The 14,422-nt window shown below is 41.1% G+C and overlaps 1 protein-coding gene across 1 annotated transcript; it reads right to left on the bottom strand.

Moving 5' to 3' along the window:
- Positions 1–30: 30 nt before the first annotated feature.
- On the bottom strand, positions 31–9,429 carry LOC119483538 (myelin and lymphocyte protein-like). The gene is made up of 4 exons (XM_037761756.1): positions 9,270–9,429; positions 4,004–4,171; positions 2,802–2,924; positions 31–677 (listed from the first exon to the last, which is right to left on the bottom strand). Exons 1-4 carry the CDS (start codon positions 9,357–9,359, stop codon positions 603–605), a joined length of 456 nt encoding a protein of 151 aa, XP_037617684.1. The 5' UTR covers positions 9,360–9,429; the 3' UTR covers positions 31–602.
- Positions 9,430–14,422: the final 4,993 nt, after the last annotated feature.

Raw genomic sequence — 14,422 nt, 5'->3', positions numbered from 1 at the left:
CTGTTCTGATCCACATTTAATTAAATGTTGTTGTTAAGAAACTTATAAAAATATAAAATCAGCTGAGAGCGAAACAAGAATACCAAATTAAATGATTTAACTAAAGGAAAAACGTAACAAAAGGGACACCAGTAAAGATGCTCAGAGGAGGCAGAGATGAGCCGAGTGTGCACATTACAACATGTGAGGGTGGACAAAATAATAGAAACAGCTCAGCATTTTTTGCTGTTGATTCAAACTGTTGTTCATTTGTGAGGCTGTAGTTGAACCTGCTAACCGGCTCTGCAACATCTGGATTAAATGCTTCTGAGTTTCTGTGGATCTGTTGACAGAACAGATGAAGCAGCTCTGTGACACAAACCACCCGGCAGTGAAGCCTAAACTTCATCACTTTAAATCCCTCAAAACCCCTCCTGCTTCAGACAACCAGACGCTGAGAGACGCTGTGGTGATCCAGATGTTGCGTCACAGCTTCCTCTACCAGCAGAGGGAAGAACAAAAACCTCAGCAGTGAGTCTCCATCACCTTCAGCCCTCCCTTCACGTCACCATGCCGCAGCTTTATGTACAAGCTTTAAGGATAAAGATCACTTCTGCTCTGGTTCAGAAAGATTTCCATCGGATGGCAGACAGGATGGTGTGGACGAAGTAGAGGAGAGTCGTCATGTACGAGAAGACCTGAAGAGACAAAGAGAACATCAGTGGAAGATTAGATCCTCTGAGGACCATGAACATCCACAGGATCACCCATAATAATCTGCCCTGTAGAATCTCAGCACCGTAACAGCTGTTAAGCATGTTTTCACCCACTATTATTACACTTCCTCCATGATATGTTCAGGTGCTTGTGAGAAGCTCCGATATTAAGACTTTGGTATCTTCTTGAATAAGAACAATGTTTTTCATGACATCCATGTTTGATTCTAGTTTGTCTTGTGGAATTAATTTCTTGATAGTAAAACAAAATAGAGCAAACTATCAATTCTCAGCTGCTGGATTTCCCCACAGAGTGTTTCAGGAATGAGTCCTAAAACCCGGAAATGAGTTCGCATTTTTAGCACCTCCGGTTCCCTCGTCTGGTAGTCAATGGGTTTTTAGTTAGATGCCTGAAATAGGGTCTGTGGTTAACACAAGCTGAAGAGATTTTAACGTTTTGTTCTACAATATAAAATATGTCAGTAAATATCCCACTCGTGAATTTTGAAGCTTTTATGTGTCTTAAAAAAGGAGGTTGCTCACAAGTGGCTAAATGAGACTACTAAACGTCATCAGACGACTCGTCCACCGTTACAGCCTTGTTGTGTATACTCGCGCTCATGAGACCGTGGTGTAGTTCGTTTATAGCCTAACGTTATCTTTTTACTTCTGGCAGTTGCATTCACACTTCAAAAATCATAGAAGAGGTGTTCAGTTGTGGAGATTATCTTGCTGAACAAAACGTGTAAATATCATAAATGTTTGTTTGCCGCAGAGCTTATTTTCTGCAATAATCCAAAACCCACTGGAAAAATCTCATTGACTTTTTGTCGAGGGAACCAGGGCAATGCTAACTTCCTGGTTGGCCTACAAAAATATGTCATCGCTGCAGCACTCTATTCACTGAGGTTTAAAAATAGTCCGTTCTGCACACCTGCTACAAGTTTACTGAGGATTCAGAGAGTTAGACTGTTATCAGGTCATTAAATGTGTTATTGTGGTTATAAGCCTCTAGAGGATTCACATGGTAGATCACCAAAAGAAGGATTAAAAGAAGACGACAGCAACCTCTAGCGACCGTAATAATGATGACAGCAGAAGCCAGGTGCTGTAGTATAGACAGTATTATGAAACTCATATGATGGAGGTTGGGGATGAAGGATGGAAGTACTTTCACCCAGGAGGCCGGGGTTCACATCCTATTTGAAACCTACATGTAGCTGTCTTTGTGTTCACAACCATAAGTCTCACTTTCACTTTTGAAGCATAGTTATTTTAAGCCAAAACACGATTTTTTCCCCCTTAACTTAACTAAGTGATGTTGTTGCCATAAACCTAAAGAAGGCCTAAACAAGCTATTTTGTTTGAGTTCAAAACGTGATGTTTCATTCAGTTTTACAACATGTTAGAACATGTTGCTTTTAAGTTTCACTTTCACTTTTACAACGTAGTAGGCTCCTACTGACCCACATCTATGAGGTTTATAACGAATGATAACGCATATTTATGAGCTGATAAGAGTCGAATAGGGTGCAAGGATTACACATATCAAGCTAAGTGCATTCAGTGATATCAACTTTGGAAATAGGTTGACACTGTGGGAAATAGTGGGAAAGGTTTAATAAGCATTAATGCTGTTTTCCCTGTTTCTGATCTTTATGCTAAACGAAGCTAACCAGCTGCTGGTTGTAGCTTCATATTTAGCGTACAGACGTGAGAGTGGTATCAATCTATACATCTAACTCTTAGAGAGAAAGAGAAGGAGAGGAGTTCACTAAATATTGAACTGTTCCTTTAAGATCATTGTGTTTTGTTAGTGGGACTACAGATTACTCTGTATGTGACGGCTGACACAGAAAAAACATCCACCAACGCTGCTCTTCATAAAAGCATCTGACTGCTGTGATGATGCTGTCAATCAGACGGTTTCTCAGCTGGTTTAGAGCTGAAGAAGAAAACTGACTGAAAACTACAACCAGTGAGTTTATTTGGACCCATTCAGGTCTGTGGTTCTGCAGGTTCAGGTCTCTCTGTCATTCTGTTTTATTGGTTTTGGGTCAGATCATCCTCTCTGCAGTTCATTCAATATGAAACTGTCTGACTCACCACTGCAGCGATGTCCAGATGGTAGTTTTGGCCGCCCACTTCCTTCATCTCCAGAGTCACTTTGGCCAAAGCCACTGAAGCACTGAGGTAGAGGAAGGCCGCGATGCCGTGAAACATAACGTCCTGACAGATGAGGAAAACAAAAACAGAACATGAACGATCACTATTTGCACTGGCACAGAGTCAAAACAAACAAACAAACGGTTGCACAAAACTGGTGTGTCATGGTGTTGTGTTGCATTCCCACATTTGTTCTGTTGTTCCTAACATTCCTCCATAATCTGAGAGCTGAGAATCAGAGGCTGACAAACAAGACACGCCTTCGTGTAGTCAAAGATAGAAGCTGTTCATCTCTACTTTTCTGTAACTTCTACAATATTAGTATTTACTCATGTTCATAAAAGAACACAGAAAGAACATGAAAGAAAACGTGTACGTGTATCTTTCAGGACCTTCGCCTCAGAGGCCATCCTTACCATAATAACACTAGTTTAAGTGCAACAACATTCAGACGGTGGCTGACGTTACCACATTTTGCACTCCATTATTCACTATTTATGACTTAATAATCTTGCGAATATGTGAGTTTTTTCTTGTAAATTTCCAAATTTAATCTTGAAAATGTTTAGTTTTTTCTCTGAATATTACTCCCAGCTCCGTCATTATTTATTTTTTAACATACAATGGCCCTAATATGCCGTCGTACATCAAACCTGTAGTAGGCAGAATGTTTTTGGCAGCATTGAGCAAAATTTCCATAATAACTTTTCAGCATATTGTAATTCAAGTGTTCTGAGAGAAAACTACACTTCTGCACCTCCTCATGGCTCTGCAGGCTTTAAAAAATCTAGCCCGTGACGGGAGACTTTGGCCAATCACAGGTCATTTCAGAGTGAGCGTTCCTATTGGCTGTTCATTCAACGGAGGCAGTTGTCAATCACTCACAAACTCCGATCAAACGGTCAAACTAGGCATCGCTGATCAAATATGAATCAATATTCTGTTACTGTAATGCCCATTTCTCGCCTCAAATGTTTTCAGAAACATCTTGTAGTGTACTGTTTATCTGTAAAATGAGAAAGTTTGCTACGGCTGGTGGGCGGTGCTTGGTATTTCCTCAACTGATCTCCACATGGCTGCCGAGTCACAAACTTTCTCATTTTACATTATTAAGTCTTTGCTAAAATGTGTGGAGGACTTACTGCTGCAGCCCAGCGGCCTTTGTTGTGATGCATCCCGCAGGCGAACACCACTATCCAGATGAAAGTCACGGTGAAGCAAAGGACGGAGACGAACATGACCCAGCCCTGAGGGTTGTGCGGCACCACAAACGTGCACGCTACCAGGATCCAGACCAGACCACCGAAGACCTGCAGGAACAACAGAGACACATGAGAGGAGACCTTAACACATCATGTCACCGACACCACTTGTTTTACTGCAGCTAACAATTGTTTTTATTATCAATTCATGAGCTGATTATTAATCAATTAATCATCTAAAAAAAATGAAGTATTTGTATCGATCGACAGCTCTAACTAATATTATATTCCATCTCTGCCAATAGATTCCCCTAAATGCTACACACTGTTCCTTTAACTAATTAATTAATCAACTAATTATTTCTGTTTGGGACCTGAGAAAAATAAACTTTCAGTTCATCTTGCAGCCACTAGCTGGTGTTGATTCTGTTTTGTATAGTACAAGCCTTATTGCTTGCCCTTTGAACCCTGCAGGAGGCCATTTTTGTTTCCTTGCACTCCTGGGAAGAAAGCACATTGTGGGACTGTCGTCAAAGCATCTACATCCATCTTCTTTTAGAATCCCTTAGAGAAGTATTGTCTGTAAGTACAGTTTTTATAAGATGCCTATACATGCGTCGTTGTTTATATTTTTGTGGACGGCTAGGTTAGATCATGTGTTTGGTGTTAGGCGCTATTCATTGTTCACCATGTAACCTAACCTGTCCTGTTAGTGGCTTTCAGCTGGCTATAGGCCATTAGTAGCCAGATATATCAGTCAGGCTTTATGAGGCATATAATACATGATGGAAATGTATATTAATGAGGCTTATCATACTCATTGTTTCCTTTATTTTCTTTCTTCATTTCAGTTTTACTCCATTCTCATACTTTCAATACTAAATGGCATTGTGCAATAAATCCATCATTCTTTGACTAACAGTGTGTTGAAGGCACAGACTGTATATAAGAAGTGGACATAAAGTCACCGTGACGTCACATTTGTGGACTGCCTATTTGAAGCCTTTTGGCCATCGCCATTTTGGTATTTTGTGTGACACGAGAGGGTGAAGTTAAGTACAACCGAACGCTGTACAAGACATTTTTAGGCGACCAAAAGGTTATAATTAACTTTCCTGAACTGAAAACACATAGACTTCTATACAATCAGACTTCTTTTTGCAACCAGAGGAGTGTGTGGAATGTGGAAAATTGTCTTTGGAAGGAAGGAGACTCTTTGACGAGAGCAGAACAGTTTCAGCTCTAAACTGTATGTTTCACTGTTTAGGATGACATTCAGGCATTTAGCAACAACATCTAGCAGAAATGTGCTCAACATGTTTTAGTCCTGTTATCTCGGCCTGACTCGACTTAAACTGATGGAGACTCTTTGAATCTGAGCTATTTTACAGCAACTGAGGGGAATCTTTAACTCCCTTGATGTTCATATCTTAGCACATTTCTAGACAGACAACATTTAACAAAACCTTTCCACCTCCCACTCTGTCTGAACAGGTTGTATCCATAGACTGTATATATAAATGGATGACGCCTCTACACTTCTTCCCACCGTACAAAAATTAAGGCAAAATATCCCAGATATGGGAGCTATCATCTTGAGTTTTTTTTACATCATTTGGAGCCAGTCTGCGCAGAAGTAATCAGAGGGCTAAACCTGCGATATACATCATACATCATACCTAAAATGACAGAAAACATCTTTGGGAAAAAATTATTTGACATGTACTTTGACTTTTTAGTTTGGTCCATGTCCCATCCGCTAACATGGAGGGGGCGGGATTTATGACCTATACTGCAGCCAGCCACCAGGGGGCGATCCAGATGTTTTGGCTTAACCCACAAATTGCGAAAACATGCAAAAACGTCCTTAACCTTAACCATTCAAAGTCGATGCCTGGCCTTAACCATTCAAGGTCAATGTCTAATCTTAACTATTCAAGGTCAATGTCAAACTTTAACCATTCAAGGTAAATGCCTAACCTTAACCATCTCTCAAGAGTTTCGCAATTTGTGGGTTACCTTCTAGACATGACCGCCATGTCGTCTATTTTTATATACAGTCTATTTATATACAGTTTGCTTGCAGGGATTTCTGTCAGAAAGGGTTCATTTTAACCCAACCATTGATCTTTTACTAAACCGAACCAAGTAGGTGTGTTGCCTGAAACCTAAGGAGATTTCTGGTTGTATCTTGTTATTTAACAAGCTACTAACCAGTGCATCCTGGTTTAGTTGACAGCACTGTAGAGATGCTGTGATCAGTCACTGCTCCCAGAAGGTTGTTGGTCAACAAAAAGCTCCAACGCTGGTAAAACTCCTTTTTACAGTTCTATTTCTACACCTGATCAATAAACATTATACAACATGTAAATCAGACGGACGAAGTTGTTGGAGGTAGATTTTTTTTGTTGGATCTGGGCCAGGGGTCACCAACCTTTTTTGAGACTAAAAAACTACTTGAAGGGTAGAGTATAATATGGAGGGCGACTTGTTTGTCGGTTCATGGTAGACTACTTGCTCTGGATGAAGGGAAGGCTGCAGCACGTAGGGAGAGAGGACGGTCCCACCGTTCTATGTGGGCTGAGATTTTGTGAACGAGGAAATATGTTGTTGTTGTTGTTCAGCACTCGTAGGCTACATGTAGGACGGTCAGACAGTTGGTCTTTGTGGTATTTGTCCCGCCCCTCCACCACTGTGTTTGGACGGCTGGGTAAAAGGTGACAGTGACGAGCGCAGCATTTTACCCAAACATTCTCGGTTACCAGAAAAACAATGCCAAACATGCAACGGACCGAACGCTACCGGTGACTCATGCTATTTTTAGAACGTGCCCTGCAGGCGCCCAGGCTTTTGTTTGATGCACACATCACCACAAACGCTCTTTTTTGAGCCATTTAAAGCTTATTATAAAACACATTCTTTGAATGCTCTGACCCTTTGTAGCAGTTTCTGTTATTCTAGTTAAGTCTTTTTATTAGCTGGTGTATTTCCATTATTCTGTCTACCCTGTATTTCCAGCACAGAGCAGGGCGTCGCTGCCTTCGTTCACTCTACACCTCTGATGATTGACAGGCTGCATTATTCATGGAGCTCCACCAGACTCCACCTGCTCACACACTGTTCGTGTGTGTGTGTGTGGGGGTGTGTGTGTGTGTGTGTGTGTGGGTGTGTGCGGGTGTGTGCGAGTGTGTATGTGCATGTGTGTGTGAGAGAGAGAGTCAATGCATGAGAAAACACCTGCAACATTCCTCCTCTGTTCAGACTGTGCTGACGTCTCTTTGACGTTAAATATGAACAATAAAAACATTTCTATCTTTTTGTATCAGCTCGTATTTTTGTTCCGATCTCTCCTCCGTCACGCAGGTTCATTGTAGGAATAATATCTGTTCTGTCTAACGTCTGGCTGCTGTGATCCTCTGACCCCTTACCTTCTTTCGTACTTTTTCTTTTTATAATATTGCAGATTACAAATTACTTAACTACATTTCCTATAAATTTCAAATATGCCGTGTTCTGGCACCACAGGACCAAATGAGAGACGACTGTTGCCCAAATTGTGCTGCAATATTTGGAATTTGGTTCATGCAAAGTTGATGCATTTGAGCTGAAATCAGGTCAGCATCGACACCCGGAGTCAGGCCAGTGTACGGGACTTTGGCCAATTTCGGGATGTCATTCAAATGTGCTGGATTTACGCCACTATCGTATTGTATTTGTGTCACTACATAAAGCGATGATGCTAATTTTTCATAAAAGGACCAGTGTGTAACAAATAGGGGATTTTTTTGGCAGAAATAGAATATGATATTAACAAGTATGTTTTCTTTAGTGTATAATCACTTGAAAATAAGGAGTGTTGTGTTTTCGTTATAGAATGAGCCCTTCATATCTACTTAAGGAGCGGGTCCTCTCCACAGAGTCCACAATGTGGCACCGCCGTGTTTCTACATTAGCCCAGAACGGAAAAACCACACACTGTTAACTTTTCCTGCTTGGCCCAGAGTTAATAACGTTACTCGCAGTCGTAATATTCTGAATACATTTCTGCCAATAGATCCCCGAAATCCTACACACTGTTTCTTTAATAAAAGACAGAATGTCCATTTCATTTCCAAATATAATAATAATTATTATCTTTTAGTAATAATAATAATAATATATAATAATAATAATGTTTAGTATCAGAAACGGTATAAATGTGACATTGAGGCGAACCATGTAAACACTGATTCAATGACAGAAAACAAAGGTCAACACTACACATCAATATCAACCTGCAAATCAGAGAGTTGAGATGTTTTGTGGTTAAACCAAGAAAGGGAATGTGGTGAAATAATTTCCTCTTGTCCTCAGTGCAGTTTATGGCCTCTTGTTTCAGGAAATAGAACCAGTAAAACCAGAATATGGACATTTGACAGGAGTGATGTAATCAGAGGAAACATGATTTTAGTATTTAAACTTAATAAGTTGTTAACATGTTCTCTGCAGTGTGAAAACCAGCGGAGGATGTTAATAAATAAAATACAAAAGGTTATATAACATTCTTACATTTGCTGCTAGAAAAAATATATTACTACAGTGGATCAGTGATAAGAAACCCTCTGTCCAAGGCTGGAAAGTCACATTTGAGATGGTCCCTTTGGAATATCTCACAAATATTCTACATGCCAAAGTAGATCAGTTCTACAATATTTGACAGCCCCTATCTGAATTATATTGGACCTGATCTCTCCTCCATTATCTCACAAGGAGTCTCTTGAACATGACTATTTCCTATGACCTCCTATATACATTTTTTTTTATCTGAGCTGTACCAGTGTTTGTTGTTTGTTTTTTTTGTATTCTTATTGTGTTTGTGAAAATAAGAAAACCCAATAAACATATTATAAAAATAAATAAATAATGTCCATCAGTCAGTAAGGTAGTCAGGAGGAGCCTTCAGTCTCCACACTACAAACCAGCAACACGTTTACTATCAACTGCTTTTAACCATCGACCTTTTTCAGTCAGACTCTCTACTTTAATTTACTAATTGGTGTTTTCATCCGTGCGTAAAAGTGACCGCACCGTGCGTAAAAGTGACCGCACCGTGCGTAAAAGTGACCGCACCGTGCGTAAAAGTGCGCACCGCTGGCCGCAGACAGACAGAAGGTTCCTGATCATATAAAGCTGTTTAAAGTGCGTCTTGCAGCTGCTGTTTTCTTACCAGTTCGGGCAGGTAGAGGATGTCTGGGATGGTCGTACATATTCCGATCCCGCTGGGAAGATTCCCCATGGTGGCAGTGTTGTGGGCCATCCTGTTGTTGCTGTTGCTGCTGCTGCTGCTCGGTGAATGATGAAGCTGGACTCAGAGAGCTGCTGCGGTTTGAACCAGGTAGGAGCCGACAGGAAAAACCGGAATCCCCATCAGCCGAGCAGAGACACGCCCGGCGGCTCACAGAGTGTCTGTGAGCTCCTCTGGAGGTTCAGTGTGATGGAGCGTCACTGTGAGAGACAGACTTATAGATGTTTGACCAGCGTGACTCCTTTTATCACCATGACAACCTGCAGCAGCTCTGCATCAACATCAACAACAACAATAACAACAACAACAACAACAACAACAACAACAACAACAGTAACCAGACTAATTGTGTTCGTTTTGTTTTTAAATACTTCCAACGAGAAAGTTATTATATTCCCCCTCTCCAGACTCTAGAGGTATGAATCCAGAGAATGCTGTCAAACATTTGCTCTATTTTTTTAAAAAATTTTTTAAAGGGACTGTTTGTAACTTTCAGAAATGCTTGTTAACAGCGACACCTGTGGCCATGAAGTCAACGAAAGTCAGCGACGGGCTTGCACTTGCTCGCTCTAAATAGACATGAACGAGCATCGCTCAAAACAGTGAGGCGACACACGTCAGCTAAAACCACAATATCACTCTATATTTCAGCTGCTTGGCAGTAATGTTAGCTGACCAGACGAAGGTCTCTCCATGAATCACTGCTGATCCTAGTGTTGGCTTTTCCTGCTTCAGCCTCCGGGGCATACGCGAGCGCGCATACGTGAGCGCGCATACGCGAGATCCCGACCCGGTAGATTTATACGTGTAAAAAGTTACAAACAGTCCCTTTAATTATGGTTGGCTCTTCATATACAGTAGTACTAGATCTGTCAGTCTATTAAAATATTTAATCATGATTAATCACACGCTTAATCATTTTAATCTTTTCAAAATGTACCTTAAATGGAGATTTTTCAAGTATTTAATACTCTTATCAACATGGGAGTGGACAAATATGTTTGCTTTATGCAAATGTATGTATATATTTATTATTGGAAATCAATTAACAACACAAAACAATGACAAATATTGTCCAGAAACCCTCACAGGTACTGCATTTAGCATACAAAAATATGCTCAAATCATAACAAATTGAAGCCCAAAAGGCAACGACAGCTGTCAGTGTGTCAGTGTGCTGACTTGACTATGACTTGCCCCAAACTGCATGTGATTATCATAAAGTGGGCATGTCTGTAAAGGGGAGACTCGTGGGTACCCATAGAACCCATTTTCATTCATATATCTTGAGGTCAGAGATCAAGGGACTCTTTGAAAATGACCATGACAGTTTTTCCTCACCAAAATTTAGCGTAAGTTTGGAGCGTTATTTAGCCTCCTTCAAAAGCTATTATATCTAGTGGTGATGTTGCAGATTGTAACCAACTGAAAGTTCTCCCGTGTGCCAAGCGTGTAGGAAAACTACTGTGGGCGACACGAAAATGTGAATGTCCCTCTCTAGAGCCAGTGTTTGGTTTGTCCGTCCTGGGCTACTGTAGAAACATGGCAGCCGGCTCTGTGAAGAGGACCAGCTCCATTTGTAGATATAAATGGCTCATTCTAAGGTAACGAAAACAGAACAATTCTTAATTTCAGGTGATTATACACTGACGAAAACATACGTATGTCCATTTCTGCCAATAGATCTGCCTAAATGTTACACAGTGGTCCTTTAATGCAGTATTTTTTAATGTGATGATATAATGTTTATAAATAACATACATGTTTCATATTTAGAAGTATGGCTTTTGTAATACGGTCTTTTGTGTAGTTTTTCTTTGTAGTCTATTATTAAATTGTTAATTGTTTGTGGGTTTTTAACCACTGGGTTTTTTGGATGAATCACACCTGGGTGCGGTTTCCACTTTTCAAACATTCTGTCCTGACAAAGAACCAGGTAGGATCGAAACGTAGTCATTAATAAACTTGTGTTGCATAAAGTCAGTGTGCAGGCGTTACCTTTTCCCTTATTATCTTGAGATCGACTATGTGAGTGAGTGTGTGCATCGCTGTGTCTGTCCACGGCTAATCTCAGACACTGCTGCATAATATTTTGGGTGCTCATTTATGGCTGCGTGCTCAAGGACCTCACACGGTTGCAGTGACTCACACTTTCTCAAAACACCTTTTATTGCCTGTTCGATGCTGCCATTGATTGGCTGCTGACTCCTCACTCACGACTCTTAACTGGCACCAGTCGGTGGGGGCCACCAGTGATGACTGCATCGCTGCCTCTCAGCCGCTGCTCTGTCAACCCGTTCTCACTCCCAACTCGTTAAATACTGCCGTTAAGTAAGCACCCTTTGGCATCGGAAACCGACGCACAGAGGCACCCTTTAGCAATTTCAACTAACTCATATGTAAACCCACCTTCAGCGTTATTCGGCGGTCTGAGCAAGTGACGTAGTATTAATAGCTTGAGAGTCCGCTCAGGGCAGTAGGGGTGGTGGATGGGTCAAACAAACACAAGATTTTCAACCAGGAGACCGGTGTAACGTTGACTTATTTTGTCACGTGACTTGTTGGTATCGTCAGCCCCGTGAGGTACTAGTCAGTGAGGTTAACGTCAACCATGACCGTTTCCTAACCCTACCTAAGTGGTTGTGTTGCCTAAACCTAACTTCCTGTGAAAACAGAAGTTTATTTTGAGCTTATATTGACATGCCGTCCCCGGTTCGTCCAAAAGTAACCCAAGAAGGGTACCCCGTGTGTTGGTCTCTGATGCCAAGGGGCACTGACCAAGCAGCGGTATTTGACGAGTTGGGAGTGAGAATGTGTTGGCTCTGCGGCCATAGACACAGTGGGGAAAAACAGTTTCCTTAGTAGAATTGAAGTGTAAATAAACGTTTCAAGTCGCGGTTACACCTGTGAGACGGAGCTGAGACACGCACCTGCACAGAGGCAGTGTAGACATCTGCATAGATTAAAATGACAGCGTATTTGTTGTGTGAGACGTGCAAGTGAAAAGCACGTCTGATACACTTGCAGTCTAGACGGTGGGAGTTGTATTCATTCAATCAAACATCAGAATCAGTTATACACTAGGAATTTGCTTTGGTTCGTTGGTGCAAATAAGCAGTAAAAAAATAAAAATAGGATAATTAAAATGTTAGAATAAGATAAGAATAAAATGTGTATAATTAATCTTCAACTTTATTGTGTTTTGTCTCAGAATATGCTCATAATAATAGCATTATTCCATTTAGTAGCCTAACTGAACACAGCATCTCTAAAGTCCTGAACTATAGTGGAGTTGTTGGTTTGATCTGTCTGAACTCTGCTAGCTCGCTGCAGGATGGAGCGGTTAGTAGCTTTAGTAATAATAAGAAACAACGTGTGAATCAGACAGAGTTGGAGGTGGATGTTCCCTCCTATGATAGAGTGAGGCTAACAGTTTTCCCCTGCTTCCAGTCTTTGTGCTAAACTAACAGTATGAGATACCTTGATATTGTTGTATGTGGTAACACCTGATCTCAGGTCTGTTTGTGACCATGCAGCCTTTCACACTTCACACTGTAAACAACGCATCCATGGAAACAACAAGCATCTCATTTGGCAGGCGAGCTGTCGGACAAACACCTCAGATAATCGCCGAGCTGGGTCTGGTTTCCAGGCGCGGTCATCTGATCCTCCTGACCGGGAAACCTTCTCCTGATGGAGACAACACTCCGTGTGGACATGAGTCAGAGGGGGCGAGGACTCCCGAGGCAAAACCTGGTCCAAAACCTGGAACCAGAACTCCTCTGTTGCTTCTCCAAACTACTTATCCTATTTAATACAACAAGTAAGACAAAACCTTTCAGCTGTTCTCTGTTAACACATTGAGAACATTGTCAACATGTTCTCATGTACAGTATACAGTAGGCGATATGAGGGGGGGTGCCATCCCCCTTGTTAGAAAAATGATATAGAGGAGTAATGTCTACCTGAGCAGAGAATGAAGTTATTCTCCCTTTGTGTGTGTTGTAATCAGAGCTTCTCTGTGCTTTGTTGACATTGCCGGGCCAGCTGCACATGCTTTTAGTGCATGTTAGTGTATGTGAGCGTGCTAGCAATAGAAATCCTCCCAATCTCGCATTTAGCACCTTTAAACAATTATCGCAGTGTTTCCAGTAAAATGGATAATAGAAAGCAAAATGGCTTTTGTTCAACATAAAAATAAAATAAAAATGAAAAGCTAATCAGATGTAGCTGCTAAAATAAAAAATAACCATTGCGGTGGTAAAAAGAGATTTCAGAAGAAGAAAGGCCAAGAATAGGCTATATGATTTTTGATGAGTTGTTGCCGAGGTAACAGCTAATGGGGACCCAAATAATCAAACTTTAAAAAAAAATATGTATCAATGGCCTGTGGCTTCATGGCCTCAGCTTCCAGAGTGATGTAACCTGAGCTGCAGCAGATTCCTCCATCTCCCCTCTATTGTCCCGCTGATGGGGTTGTCAGGTAACGACACTGTGTTATCTAATCTTCAGCTCCATCAGCAGAGCCTGAGCTCAGCGCTGAATACTTCATGATAAGATGATAAATGTATAGTCCTGGATTGATACCTAAACTGATCGTTTCAGTTTCAGTTCATTTATTCTTTAATCTCCACATTCACTGACATTAGCTTTAATATAAGAGGCTCCTGTATTAAGTGTGACTTGCAGGAACGTTAGCTGCAGAACTGAACCATACAGTAGACTGTATATAAGAAGTAGACGTATAGTCACCGTGATGTCACCCATTGGTTTGTTGACTGCCGGTTTGAAGCCTCAAGTTCAGCATTATACTTTCTTTGCAACCAGAAGTGACACGAGAGGGTGGAGCTAAGTACAACCGAACGTTGAATAAGATATTTTTAGGCGACCAAAATGTTACAATTAACATTCATGAACTGAAAACAAACTGTGAAAGGGTTAAAGTTGTAAGACGAAAACACGGACAACTCCCAGACCGGACAACGGCATGGTAGCGACCTGTCAATCACAAGGTAGACACGCTTTAAATCATCCCCTGCTTTATGGTCTATTTGACTCTAAATGGGACCATAATT

Source organism: Sebastes umbrosus, chromosome 3 (genome assembly GCF_015220745.1).
Source record: "Sebastes umbrosus isolate fSebUmb1 chromosome 3, fSebUmb1.pri, whole genome shotgun sequence".
Classification (NCBI taxonomy): Eukaryota; Metazoa; Chordata; class Actinopteri; order Perciformes; family Sebastidae; genus Sebastes; species Sebastes umbrosus.
This window is presented reverse-complemented; position numbering and strand designations above follow the sequence as displayed.

What these genes read in the sequence shown, in the direction of transcription:
- LOC119483538 (XM_037761756.1), bottom strand. Translation starts at nt 9,359, where the DNA reads ATGGCCCACAACACTGCCACCATGGGGAATCTTCCCAGCGGGATCGGA. An exon ending in TCCTCTACCTGCCCGAACTG is followed by an intron (nt 4,172 to 9,269) that starts GTAAGAAAACAG and finishes TTGTTCCTGCAG; the next exon opens with GTCTTCGGTGGTCTGGTCTG. An exon ending in ATCTGGACATCGCTGCAGTG is followed by an intron (nt 678 to 2,801) that starts GTGAGTCAGACA and finishes TTGTCTCTTCAG; the next exon opens with GTCTTCTCGTACATGACGAC.